General features: G+C 50.1%; 1 protein-coding gene across 2 annotated transcripts in view; it reads right to left on the bottom strand.

The window, feature by feature from the left end:
• Window positions 1-12,083, bottom strand: part of Ccn4 (cellular communication network factor 4) — a 31,486-nt gene extending 19,403 nt beyond the window's left edge. For both annotated transcript variants that reach the window (XM_052161359.1, XM_052161360.1), the window contains exon 1: window positions 11,687-12,083. In XM_052161359.1, the coding sequence (XP_052017319.1) occupies window positions 11,687-11,755 (69 nt within the window). In that variant the 5' untranslated portion in view covers window positions 11,756-12,083. The remainder of the gene's footprint in view (window positions 1-11,686) is intronic.
• Window positions 12,084-12,619: the final 536 nt, after the last annotated feature.

Here is a 12,619-nt window from a genome sequence, read left to right as displayed (position 1 = left end):
AAGAACCATCTTGGGGAGGCAACTAAGAAGTGCCCAGGAGCTGGTGAAATGGCTCAGCCAGTAAAAATCTGATGACCTGAACTCCACCCCTTGGAATCCGTGTACAAAAGACAGATGTGGCAGCATGCAGTTCTAATCCTTTTACTCCTGTAGTGAGACAGATGGAGGAGAATGGAGGATCGCTCTGAAGCCATGAACCATCCAAAGTGTGTCATGCAGCAGAAATGGTAAGAGGCATCAGCCTCAGAAGGAGAGAACCAACTCCTGAAAGGTCTCTTCTGACCCCCCATAGGTACACACTGATACTAAATTAAAAGAAACAAAATATTTAAAAAGGAAATAGTAGCTGGCAATTATGGGGGCAGAGATAAGGCCTCACAAAGCTGGGCACATAGAAGGTGTCAGTAAGCCCCTATCAGCAGAAATGATGAGTTTATATTCATATCCTCAACTGAACTTTGAACTCTTAAGGGCCGGGTTACCTTCCTGCCATTCCCCTGTTTTGTGGTATGAAGAAACACACAAGTCCTTGAGATCTCTACAGCTAATATTTATGGAGGGTTCCTCGCATATAAATACCAGTTCATATATTGTCTAACATTACAAACTGAGCCTGGTGATTTTTCCTCAGAGTGGTGAGGAACTGGGCCCTCAGGGAGTCTAAGTGATCTGCCATTTGGTCTGTACAAGGTCACCTAGGGAGTCAGGGGATGGGACCAAGTTCCTCTCTGCCCAAAGCTTAAGGAAAATAATGCTTTATATAATAACAATTATTATTAGTGTGTGTAGATGAGTATACGGCGTGTCAGTGTATCTGTGTGTATACCATGTATGCTCATATGCCCCTAGAGACCAGAAGAGGGTCTTGGAGCTAGAGTCACAGGGGTTCATGAACTGCTGGACACAGATTCTGGGAACCAAACTCTGGTCCTCTGGAAGAGAAGCAAGTGCCTGTAACTGTACAGCCAGTTTCCCGGCACCTTCTCTAAAGCTTTTAAGCAATTAACTCATCCGCTTTTGCAATAAACCCACGGGAAGACTTCTCCTGGGGCCTCCGGTAGCCAAATAGAGCAAGACTTGGGGAACCTTGGACTCAGAATACAAATAGCTAGTCTACCCACATCCCTGTGGAAGCAACAGGCCTGCAGGCAAACCTGATAGCTGGCAAAGCTTAGCCTCACAAGATCTGGGAGGATGGAAAGAATCTCCTGGTGATCCAAAGGGGGCATCAGCCTCTTGTGCACTTTAAGGTGCCATAGAATTTTCCAGAAGCACCTTGCTTCATAGGGACAGCATCTTAGAACCTTAAGATCCCTTTTCTGCACCCATACGTTTCTTGGGATTCTGTCCCTGCTATTCCTACAGGAGCTCTGCCCTCTTCTCAGAGAGCCCTGGCTGTCATCCCCTTACACATCACAAGTAGTCAATGCATCTACCCCAAAGTAGGCATATGCATCTGTTCAGACACAGTACCCTGGGACCCTGTAGCACTCATAAGAAGGAAGAAAGGAGAAAAAAAAAATAAACCATCAAGTAAGGAGAAGGCTGACCAGGAAGGACTGAGAAAGGAAAAGAGAAAAACTAAAAAAGGCTCGGTATTTCCAAATTGAAGTTGTTCACATAAAACTCCTTTTACAGTGTGCTTCTGGCACTGGATTCTGCAGATGCCACAGTGTTAACAGGATGACAAGAACAAAGTGGCATGCCCAAGATGCCTCCCAAACCGCATGCACAGTACGCGCTCAGTCAGAGCTGGCCTGCCTAGTTCCAGGGCTGCAGGCCTGCCTGCCTGTTCCTGCTCACCCCAAGGCCTCTGCTCCCTGCTCAGGAATCTTTAGCAGAAGCAAAACCCACCAGGACTCCCTGGACTCTCTTCCATACCAGAATCACCTTGATAGTCACAGTATACTGGTGCCCATCACTGTCTCCAGAGAGCCAAACTTAGGCTGCTGGAGGGGATACTAGGTATCAAGGCTCTTCTAGATAGTTCTGAAGACAGCAACCATCAACACAGATGCCCTGATCCCACTCGGACTCTGGATTCTTCTAGACAGGCCTGGGTTGGCCTGTAGTATGTGTGATTCTTAAGAGGGTAGGAACAACAGCTTTGGAACCCAGGATGGAGGATAGGGTCAGAACAGGGCCTCTGGTCATCTTCCTGCTTTAATATCGCTTACGCATAGTATGAAGTGCCTCAAAGTGCCCTACACAGAGCCACCAGACATGGTTTTGGGGGGCATATATCTTTCTTTCACCCCTCAAGACAAAATGCTGTTAAGTGATTTGAAATTCATCTTAGCCCTTGAGAGTTTGCTAAAGTAACTGAAAACAGAGAAAGGCATAGCTTAGTAGCAATGTCCATAAGATTCCCATACTTCTGGACAAAAGGAACAATGTGGGTAGGCAGGGTAAAAGTATTTGTTTTGACCCCTGCTGACAAACTTACAGGAATGCTGAAGCTGATTGAAATTGAGAAGGAATGCCCATTGCTGACGGGAAGCATAGATATGCTTGGATGAGCACCGTGGGAAAGACTGCATATGCATCTGTAATAATCCGTTTACAGGTGAACACCAGCTAAGCGTGAGGCATTGTGGTTCAGTACTCTAGATGGACCCAGAAACTAAGTGATCCTCTGGGCTTCATACAATGGGAACACTACTTCATTTAAAAAAAAAGTGTCCAATAGAGACATGGGATCAGAAAATAGGACCTTGCCTGGGTGGAGAGGACTCCACAGGGGTCCCGGTGATAAGGATCTTTTCTAAGGGCACAGATGGTCCAGTGTTGAGAGGACACAGGGAAGTGGGGAGATCTCATGTGACAGCCTCCCAGTCCCACTGCCAGGGCTGGGCACTGGGGACTGTTGTTCTATTTGAACTTTCCTCTTCATTTTAGAAAGGGTGGTGGTGGTGTGGCCCTCCATCAACCCGATGAGAGGCATTGGTGTTATCTCCACACCCAGTGGAAGAAACAAAGGCTCAGAGAGCTGAAGAAACTTGTTGGAGATCTCACTGCCCAGCTGTCCTGTCTAACTCTAGCGTCCCCCACAGTGGTTGTCGTGAGATGCACCATAAACACCCTTATCCATCCATGTTTATTTATGTGTTCTCCCATATTTCCAGCATACCTATGCACTAAGGCTCTACTGGGTACCTGGTCCCTTCAGACACAAAGCGTGGGCCACTGCAGGACTGTATCACAACAGGGATGATCCGTAATTCCAAAGGGCCCCAGAAGAGGAGAGGATGTCTGGATTCAGAAATCCAGAAAGGGTAAATCACCTGAGTGCCCGCGGGTGTGAGAACACACTTGGGCAATGGTAAGGGAACAGCAGTGAGTGGTGGGTGTGGAGAACATGGCGGAAGTCTTTGGGTGACTGTGCTTAGATGCTCCACCAGAGGTCAGTGCCGAGGCAGAAATGGTAGATCATACCCTAAGGTCTGGGCTTGTTGAGTCTTTGGGCTTAGAAGCAGCTAGTGAAAAGAGATGCTCTGTGGCAGACAGGAGATAGAATAGGTCTGGGCCCAGGCTGTGGCATGCACCATAGGAACCTGTTGGTCCCACTGTTTTGTTGCCATAGTTCTGGTCCAAAGGACCACAACAGGGAGGGTGACACTTTTTCAGTGCCTCCTGGAAGCTTCAGTGCCTCCTGGAAGCTTCTGGACACCAAGTCCCTTAGACTGCTGTGTGGGAAGATCTTGGCTCCAAGACTTGCAGACCTGAGCCAGGCATGAGTGGGAAGCCCTTTCACCTCACAACACAGCCTTGAATCCTAGGGCTTCATTCAAGAGGGTGTTCAGGGAGTGAAGTTGCCCCAGGTTTTCACTGTAGCTGGCTAGAGGGTAAGAACAAGGACTGCGGAAGACTGCAGTTTTCTCCACATCAATTATACACCCTGCATTTTGGGAGGCCCTGCCCAGACAAGGCAATTTTGTGTAGAGAGGATAAAAGGGGCAAGAGTTGGGGATCTTTCCCAACTACACGCACTGATTTAATCATTCCTCAAATGTACAAAGAAGCAAGGCATGGTAGACAGGACTGTGTCCCTAGCCCCTGAGAGGCAGAGAGAGAAAGATCACGAGTTCTGGGCTAGCCTGGAATGACTGTCAGTATCCCATCTCAAAAGGAAAGGACAGTGCACGCAAAGCCTCTGCTAACCTCCGGGTACCATGGTACATGATCAGTACCAGCTCTAGGCCCTCCTTCTGAGGAGACAAGAGTGTGAAAAAGACCAAGGGCTGGGGCTATGGCAGCCACAGCCTGGCTACACCCATCTCAGGGCTTCTATATAGGGACCAGAAATGGTTTTAGCGCTTTTAGGGAATTTTAAGAAAATCACAAGGAGACAGTGTACGTGAGTTTAATCCCAGCACTCGGGAGGCAGAGGCAGGTGGCTCTCTGAGCTGGAGGCCAGCCTGGTCTACAGAATGGTACCAGGACATCCAGGGCTACACAGAGAAACTCTATCTTGAAAAATCTGAACTAATAATAGTAATATTACAATAAACCACTATCATCCGTCATCTTTCTTTCTATTTATCTTTCTATAATCCATATATAATATATGCTATACTATAATTATAGATTTTATAATAAATATACATATATACATACATTCCATATGGTATAATTAAATTGTATGTGCTTACATTAAATATATAATACGTAATTTAATATATATAAACTTGAAACATGATGATCATGAGACAAATACTCAAATGAGAATTTGGATCTCGTGAAGTTGGGACAATGACACTGTGCCCCTGTCACTAACCTCCATCACCACTTGTACTTTGTTGACCTTATTTTTCTCTTGTCTACACACACACACACACACACACACACACACACACACACTAGTGCATGCATGCTCATTCCAGAAATGTAGGAGGTCGTGGGCACCCAGTGTTTTCACTGATCATCTTGATGTGTCTGTGAAATGGGAGAGAGTTTTAGAAAATGCAACCTGCATACAATTATCATGGCAACACAATAGTTTCTGTTTTATCATTTATCCATATAACTCCTCAGAGCATGCTCAAATGGCACTGGCCACCCAGAAGAGCATTTCCAATGGCTTCTTTGAATCAATACTGTCTATGATTTATTTATTTTATGTATTTAAATTTTTGGCTCTTCTAAGACAGGGTCTCAATGTAGCCCAGGCTAGCCTCAAACGCACTATGTAGCCAAGGATGATATTAAATATCTGATCCTCCAGCCTCCACCTCCTAAGTGTTGGTATTACAAGCATGTGCCACCACACCCTGTTTAAAAGCTGGTGTGTTTTCACCAGATGCTTCTGTCTTGGTGATAACCCCAAAGACAGGCAGATTGGCAAGTTCTCTTCTATGGAGTAAAACGAACTATAGGAAGTCAGATCTGCTTGAGGCCTCTAGTATGGAGCAAAAGCCCAACTCTCGGCATTGTTCCTTCAGCTCATACGCAGATAGGATTCCTCATTTGGTAGCAGAGGGGGCATGGAGCAAAGTGAAGGGAGAGAGAGGCAAGAGGGCAGCAAATGTTTCAGGGAAGAGGAGGCATTTCCACTGCACCTAAATGGGGAGAATAATTGAGCAATTATTCAATCTCAGGAGGGTATCTAAGCAGTCGGGTGAGAGTCAGGCAGCCACTGGTGAGAGAAGACAGACCTGGGGTTTAAGGACATGGTGATGGCAGGCAGGGGCCGTGGTCCATGGAGAAGATAAGGTCCCTTCCCTGAAGCAGTCAAGCCATGGTGATTGTAATGGTAGAAATACCTGGGGAGGTGATCACGAACAGGGACACCGAGACCCTGAGTTGTTTAAACTGTTGCTCATCTTCCTCTACTTCCAAAAAGGTGTGTGTGTGTGTGTGTATTTGTGTGTGTGTGTGAAGCACATATACATGGGTGTAGATTTCAGTGAGAAAGGCAGGAACTGGGAGACTTTATGAATACAGATCCCAAATCATACTCTACCCACAACCAAAGGAAGCCTCCTCCAATCTACAAGACACTTTTTCTCCAGTCTCACTCATACCCAGCACAACTTGTGTTACCACAAGGCTCTGTGAAAAGGGCTTCTCCACCCATCGCAGCTAATAAACCATTGTCTGGCCTCTGGATTGGGCTGACGCTTATCTCTGGAGTGCATAGCCTTAGCTTCTCCTGACGTCTGTCCAGTTCAACCTGGTGTACAGGTATAGTGAGCCTACAGTGATGTCTACTTTCCAGTTTGGGACATCGAGGCTGAGGCTAGCACAGGTCCTGGAAAAGCTGCGTTCCTGACTCTTGATTTGGTACCAAGTCTGAAAGTCACTGCTTGTTGCCTGGACTGCATAGCAACAGCATCAGGTCCTCTTCCAACGTTGTCTGGCTTTCTCCATAAGGCATCTCCACTTCAGAAAGGTCAGGGGTCACCCCTTCTTTTTCATCCTTCCCACGTACAATCTAGCTAGCCATCATCAGCCCTGACCTAGCTTTAGGGGTCACAGCAATGCCTGTCCTGGGCACCTACAAGGTTCTAGCACAGCTGCTGACAGACCAGTAGGGGACATGCCAGATCAGGAAAGAACCTAGCATGAGCCAGGCTGGTGTACAAAGGCCTGGACGGTGGCTTGAGAGTTGAGAGATGTGACATTTTGTATGAGTTCAGGCCATAGCAAAGGATGACCTTCCATGGGGTGAGGCCAGTGTAGTTCCAGTTGAGTGGTGTAAGCCCTTCCACCTGACAAGGGTAAGCTCTATGGAGATGTCTGTAGCCTGCTTGGGGGGAATGTGAGGAAGACTTGTTGGAGTTGACCCATGTACCAGACAAGGCTGGCCTGGAAGAACAGCCAGCAATTCAAGGAGTCTACCATTTTGCTTCAAAGACAAAACCAAAACCAAACCCAAACCAAAACAAAACACAGGGTTGAAGTTTAGCTTTTTCTAAACATTCCTCTATCCTGCCAACCCCCTCAGACCTCTCTAATCCTGGAGAGGTTCCCAGCCCTCTTTCCTTCTCTTCATTCATAGACCCGAGGAGGCAGGATCCCTGGGGGAGCCCTCAGAGCCTGGACTCTGCTGTCCCTACCCCCTGCTCCCAGTAGATCTGCAAAGGTGGAAATTTCGCCTGGACTTGCCTCCAGATCTCAGGCTGCTGGGCGGGCCAAGATCAAATCGCATCCCTGGAATGTTCACGATCCCCTTTCAGGGGCCCAGGTGCTCCCTTCTGCCTCCCGCTCCTTCTAGCCTCCTTTTACTTTCAGAAAAGTAAAGAATAGAAGGAAGAGAAAGAATAGAAGGAAGACGAGGGAGTAGGGAAGAAGGTAGAGAAGGGGAGGGCCAGGGGGAGAGGGAGCCCAGGCATCAGGAGGTCAGCACTAGGGCAGAGAATATTTTATATCTCATCCGTCCTCGCTTTAAAACATCCGAAGCAGGCTTGAGTTATTCGGAAACCATCTCCCGGGCAGGCGCGTTGTTTTTTCAACCACCCAGGGCAGACCCCATGCAGGTGCCCCAGATTTCCAACAGAACAAGCAAGTGGATGAGCTGTGAGACCTACAGTCAAAACGGAGGGGGCCACTGCCCCTGACTCGGGTTTTTCAGTTACCCACAACCCCACAGGCATCTTCAGTCTCACTGTCACCATCACCATTATCACCACCATCTCCATCATCTCCATCATCATCATCATCATCATCAATCATCATCGTTGTCGTCGTCCTTGTCCTCCTCCTCTTCCTCCTCGTTGTCATCATCATCACCATCTCACTTAACAGTAGCAGCATCACCTCACCCATCTTCCTTTCTCTTTCAAAGTCCCCTAGGATGCTCACCGACTTCCCTCTCAAGCCTGGAGACCTGGCTAACAGGATTTAGAAGGAACCCTGCATTGAACATAGGAGAGCAGATGCTTCCCTGCCCTGCTTTGCACACACACACACACACACACACACACACGGTAATGAGTCCAGTTCCCCTGGTGCCTGTACTCCAGGGTTGGCGGCCTGCCTGAATCCTGGCCTCCCGCTAGCTTGAGATCCAGCAGTGCTGCTGGAATGGCTGATGGGACTGATTCTGCAGGCCTCATGAGTTCTGTCTCTACCCTTCTCCTCCATCCTCTCCCCATCTCCAGAATCTCATGTGAACACTTAAAGGTACACTCGTCCTTTTAAATGGTGCACTAGGAAGTGCACACTTCCCCCTAAGATATTTGCCTTAAACCTGGTTCGAAACCCTCCAAAATGCCCTCCTTTCACTGAATCCTATACTTTTGTGTCCACTTGCCAGCCACAGATGGAACTTTAGAGTAGCTATATCAAAAGGAATCAGAAACAGGCGAAATTGACTTCAATCATATGTTTTGTTGAACCCAAAACACAGTGTAAGCACATGCTGTCAAGGAGTCAGGGTAGGGATTAAAGAGTCTGCCGTGGACTCTCTTCACTGAGGTCTGCAGTCCAAGGCTCCACTGGGTGTGGCTGAGGGATTGGCTGCAGCGCAGAGGTCCAGTGGCCCGTGGTAGAAGAGGCTGCAATGGACAGCGAGCGTCTGGACCACAGCACGCTCTTGTCTTCTCAGTGGGCAGTGTTCCAATGTGTTGGTCAACATGGAGGGTAAAACCATGTGCCAGGACCAAGTGGGCGTCCTATCCTTTTGCAGCTGCCGAGTGAGGCATCCACAGTTTGCTGATAATAAGAGCTCACATGCCAAAGCCTAACGCTGAGACCCTACAGTCATCCTCGCACACACACACACACTGGTGCTAGGTGGCTTCTATGTCTATGGTCGTCTGGCTGTGGCATTAGCTCCCTCTCTGCTGTTAGGAGTCACTCTGGGACCTAGTCTTGAAGTCTCTGGGAGATGGTGGTGGGGGGCACTACAGCAGGCTTGAGAGATGATTTCTGCACTGTGTGGCAGTTCCCCATTCAGTTGTCATAGACAGAACTGCCACTAAACCCCGTGGTGTGTGGATTTGCCAAAGGACCAGAGGTCTGCCCACAGGTGGAGCTCATGTCTGCCAAGGACCATACGGGTGGGTCAGCCCTCCTGCTTGCCAGCCCTAGACACATGGTGTGCCTAGTGGAGCAGACTGTCTCTCAGCAGCTGTCCTGTGGCATCCTGATGGGGCCAAGCCAGGCAGGGGCTTTAGTCACTGCAGACTCTGATGTGGGGGTGGGGAGGGGTGGGCGGAGCTGCTGACTCACAACAGTGAAATGCCTAGGTATGTGGAGACTGTCTGTGGGTCACGCTTGCGTTTTCAATTAAAGGGAGGATTTCATCACATGCCCAGGCCTGGGATTCCGTAAGCGGTTCTTGGAATAGAAAATGAGTTGGCATTCCCTATTCAAACAATGAGTCCCCCTGCCCCTAGCTCGCCCCCCCCCCCTCTCCACCTCCTCACATACATCCGATTGTGTGAACAGCCCCCACACACATGATAGGGAGAGAAGATTCAGCCAATGGCAGACCCTGCATCCCAGCCTACCAATCCTGGGAGACACTGGCTTATCCCTCTCTTATCTCTCATTTTTAACACACAGGTGGATGCCTCCAGCCTGCAAGTATTGCTAGAGTCCAGCCTCCATGGATTCTGTTTCGATATAACGACTCAGAGCAGCAGAAGGCTGTCCCCTAAGTTCAAATGCCATTTCCATGGACTGTTAGCTGTGTGGCCTTTCGTAATTTACCTAACCTCTCTGAGCATCAGTGACTGCTGGCAGTTCTCAGGCAAGGATTCTATCTCTGCACGGGCATGATACATGGATGGGTGTTACCACGTACACCGTCCTTGGGAAGGCTCGCACACTCTGCCCTTTCTCTTAGCAGGTGGGTCCTCACCACTTGTCCAAGAAAAAGAAAAGAGATCAAACAATCTGTTCCTCACACAGAGTGTCATCCACAGGGCTGTCATAGGTACCAGGCTTTACGTCTGAGGCCAAACTCTGCCTCCCTCCCCCGCTCTGAACGGCCCCCTCCCTAGCTAGTTTGCTGCTCTTGCCAACAGCCCACTCAGCTGCATGCACACCAGACAGTGGCCCCCTCCCAGCCTACTTCCTCACAGCCTTCTTGGCAATGCTCACTTCCCACATGCTTTTCCTTCCATACGGTCAATGTGCGTCATTCTTTCCATGGAGGCCCCCCTGCCCCTTGCTGGATTCGAACTCCCTGTCTTTGTTAGTCCTGGAGGATGCCATGTGTGGAATTTGGTCACAGAGCCAGGCACTGACGTCTGGGCACAGCCCAGCTCAGTACTATCAAGGGTACTGTGTTGGGGGATAGAGGATTCGAGGACATCCTGGAAAACAAGAGGCCTGGAGATTCCTAACAGTACGAGGCAGGCAGTCTGGGATCTTCTGCTGCAGGCACTCCTTGCTGCTGCTGCCAGGTTTCTCTAGACTCGGGGTGCCTTTACTGAGATTCCCTAAAAAGCCCCGCCTCTGTCCCCCATCATCCCTCAGTCCTGCTGCTCCGGTGGCAGGAGAGCAGGTCCAGTGCAAGACTCACCATGAACTTCCCCACTTTTGCCCTCACTCTGTTGCTGCCTCTCCCATCACCACTTCTCCATCTGCACCCTGCCCTCCCAGGCCCAGCCACCTGCAGGCTTGTGACACTGCAGGGCAGTGTGACTCTGGCCACTCACTCATCCCGACCCTGGGCAATTCCTCTGCTTCTGGTCATCCTTTGTGAATGGAGATGGTACTTTTACTTGTTGTAGGGTCAGATGCTATTCTGAACAGGCATCATGCAAGGGCCGGAGGACTTGGGTACAAACTGGACAGGTTCATTCTCTGCATGTAACACCTCAAGACGCCTGTTACCCAGTCCTGGCCATGTCTAGTTCTAAGCTTCAGTGGAAACGGACCTCTGTGCCCATGGGCAGGTAGCTGTACCCTGACTCCAAGTCTCCTGGAATAGGCATGTTGGCACCCCCAGAGAAGTCCTTGGTATAGCTCAGTGTCAGTGGCCTTGCAACTCCCACTCTCTTTGGCCCTCTTGTGGGACCTCAGACTCAGCAGCCGCCCAGGCAGCTCAGCCTGCTGCCCGAAGCTGCCTCCCTTCTGTTCAGCTGCCCGCATCACTCACTGCCCCTAGCAGCTCGCCCTCCTGCCCAGCCACCCCCGCCTCTGCTCCAGCAGACTTCCCTGCTTTGCCACGTGTCTCCTTCCCTGCTTCTGGAAGGTGCAGACTGCTGTCCCTCCCTCCAGGACTGAGATACCTTCTGGAAATGGCAAGAAAAAAAACCATGGAGGGCTACAAGGAGCTCGCGGTGGTAAACCCACAAACCCCGCTTTCTTGGTGGAGATTTGCTGAAAGCTGGCATGTCCCTTCACATCTTTTCCTGGGGTCTCCCAGCACCTCTCTTTGGTGGAGTTCTGCTGCTCAGCAGTTTTCAAACTCATAGGCTCTGGATGCTCCTAGCAACCCCTCATTTTATGCTGCTCTGAATGAGGGGGTGACCCACCCAAGATCACAGGGCCAGTCTGGAGTACAGGTCCCCAGGCCCTTATTTTGTTGAGTGTTATTGTCTATGAATAGAGAAAATAAGAGGGGTGTGCCTTCTGCTCCACTCCACCACCTTCTTCCAAGCCAAGCAACCCTCTTCTCTCTCCGATCATTATTCCAACCTATCTTGTCTTGACCCCCCAGTTCCTCGGCTTCAGAAGCAGGCAGAAAGGGATCGGGTTCCCTCATTGATCCCTTCTAGGCAGGACTCACCGTGGCCAGGAAGTTGCCCACCATCAGGATTGCCACGGCTGCCAGCGTCCAAGGCAGGAGCCACCTCATGCCTGGAAGTCAGCGTCACAGGAGCTAAGCTACGGCTCAGCCCAGAGGATGCAGATGCCTCTCCAGGGAGCTGGGCCAGGACTGGGCTGGCCCATCAGAGCAGCGGAGAGCCTTCCTCAGCCCCCTGGGGGGGGTGTTGTCAAAGCGACATCTGACGTCAGGCCAACGGACTAGCCCTGCATTTTCCTTTAAAAAAACTTTTTCTGCTACTCTCCCCCTCTTTCTTTTTCTTTCCTCTGTCCCCACCTCCAGCCCAGCTTGGCCAGCCTCCCTGCTCTGACAGCTCTTAAAGGGAAAGTCCCAGGACTGGATCCATAGGGAAGGTGAATGAATTCTCACCCAGCATCCTCCAGGTTCCTGGAGGTCTCAGGCTATCAGGGCAAGAGGGAGGAAGAGGCGGGGATGAGGGAGACACTGTGAGGGCTTGGCAAAGGCTCTGGGGATGGGGGTGGGGTGGAGAGGACTTCCATCTTTCCCCTGTGCTAGCCGTTCTCCACTGTCTCATCCACCCCTGACTCAGAGGCAAACAAAAAAAGTTCTTACCCCACCCAGAAATGACAAGAATTTATTACTGACATGCCTGGAGGTGTGAGCTATCAGCAGGGTCTGCCCCGCTCCCCAAGGCATAGACACTGCTGACAGTTCCTCTCCCAGCCTGGCTTCTCTGCCAGGGATCCTCAGTCCATTAGCCTGTCTTTCGGTGTCTTTGAATATTTCTTATTCTGGGTGGGACAGGGCTCCTGCCCTTGGTTCTTTCCAGACTCTAATTAAAGAAATCTCAAATTTGCATAACAAAGAGATGGTGGTGCTGGGTTGGGGGTTGGGGGTGGGGGGAGTGGGTTGGGGTGTGGGGGGAGTGGCAGG

The sequence above is a fragment of the Apodemus sylvaticus genome, chromosome 17, assembly GCF_947179515.1.
Source record: "Apodemus sylvaticus chromosome 17, mApoSyl1.1, whole genome shotgun sequence".
Classification (NCBI taxonomy): domain Eukaryota; kingdom Metazoa; phylum Chordata; class Mammalia; order Rodentia; family Muridae; genus Apodemus; species Apodemus sylvaticus.
Note: the sequence above shows the minus strand (reverse complement) of the source record. Positions and strands in the feature narration are given on the sequence as shown.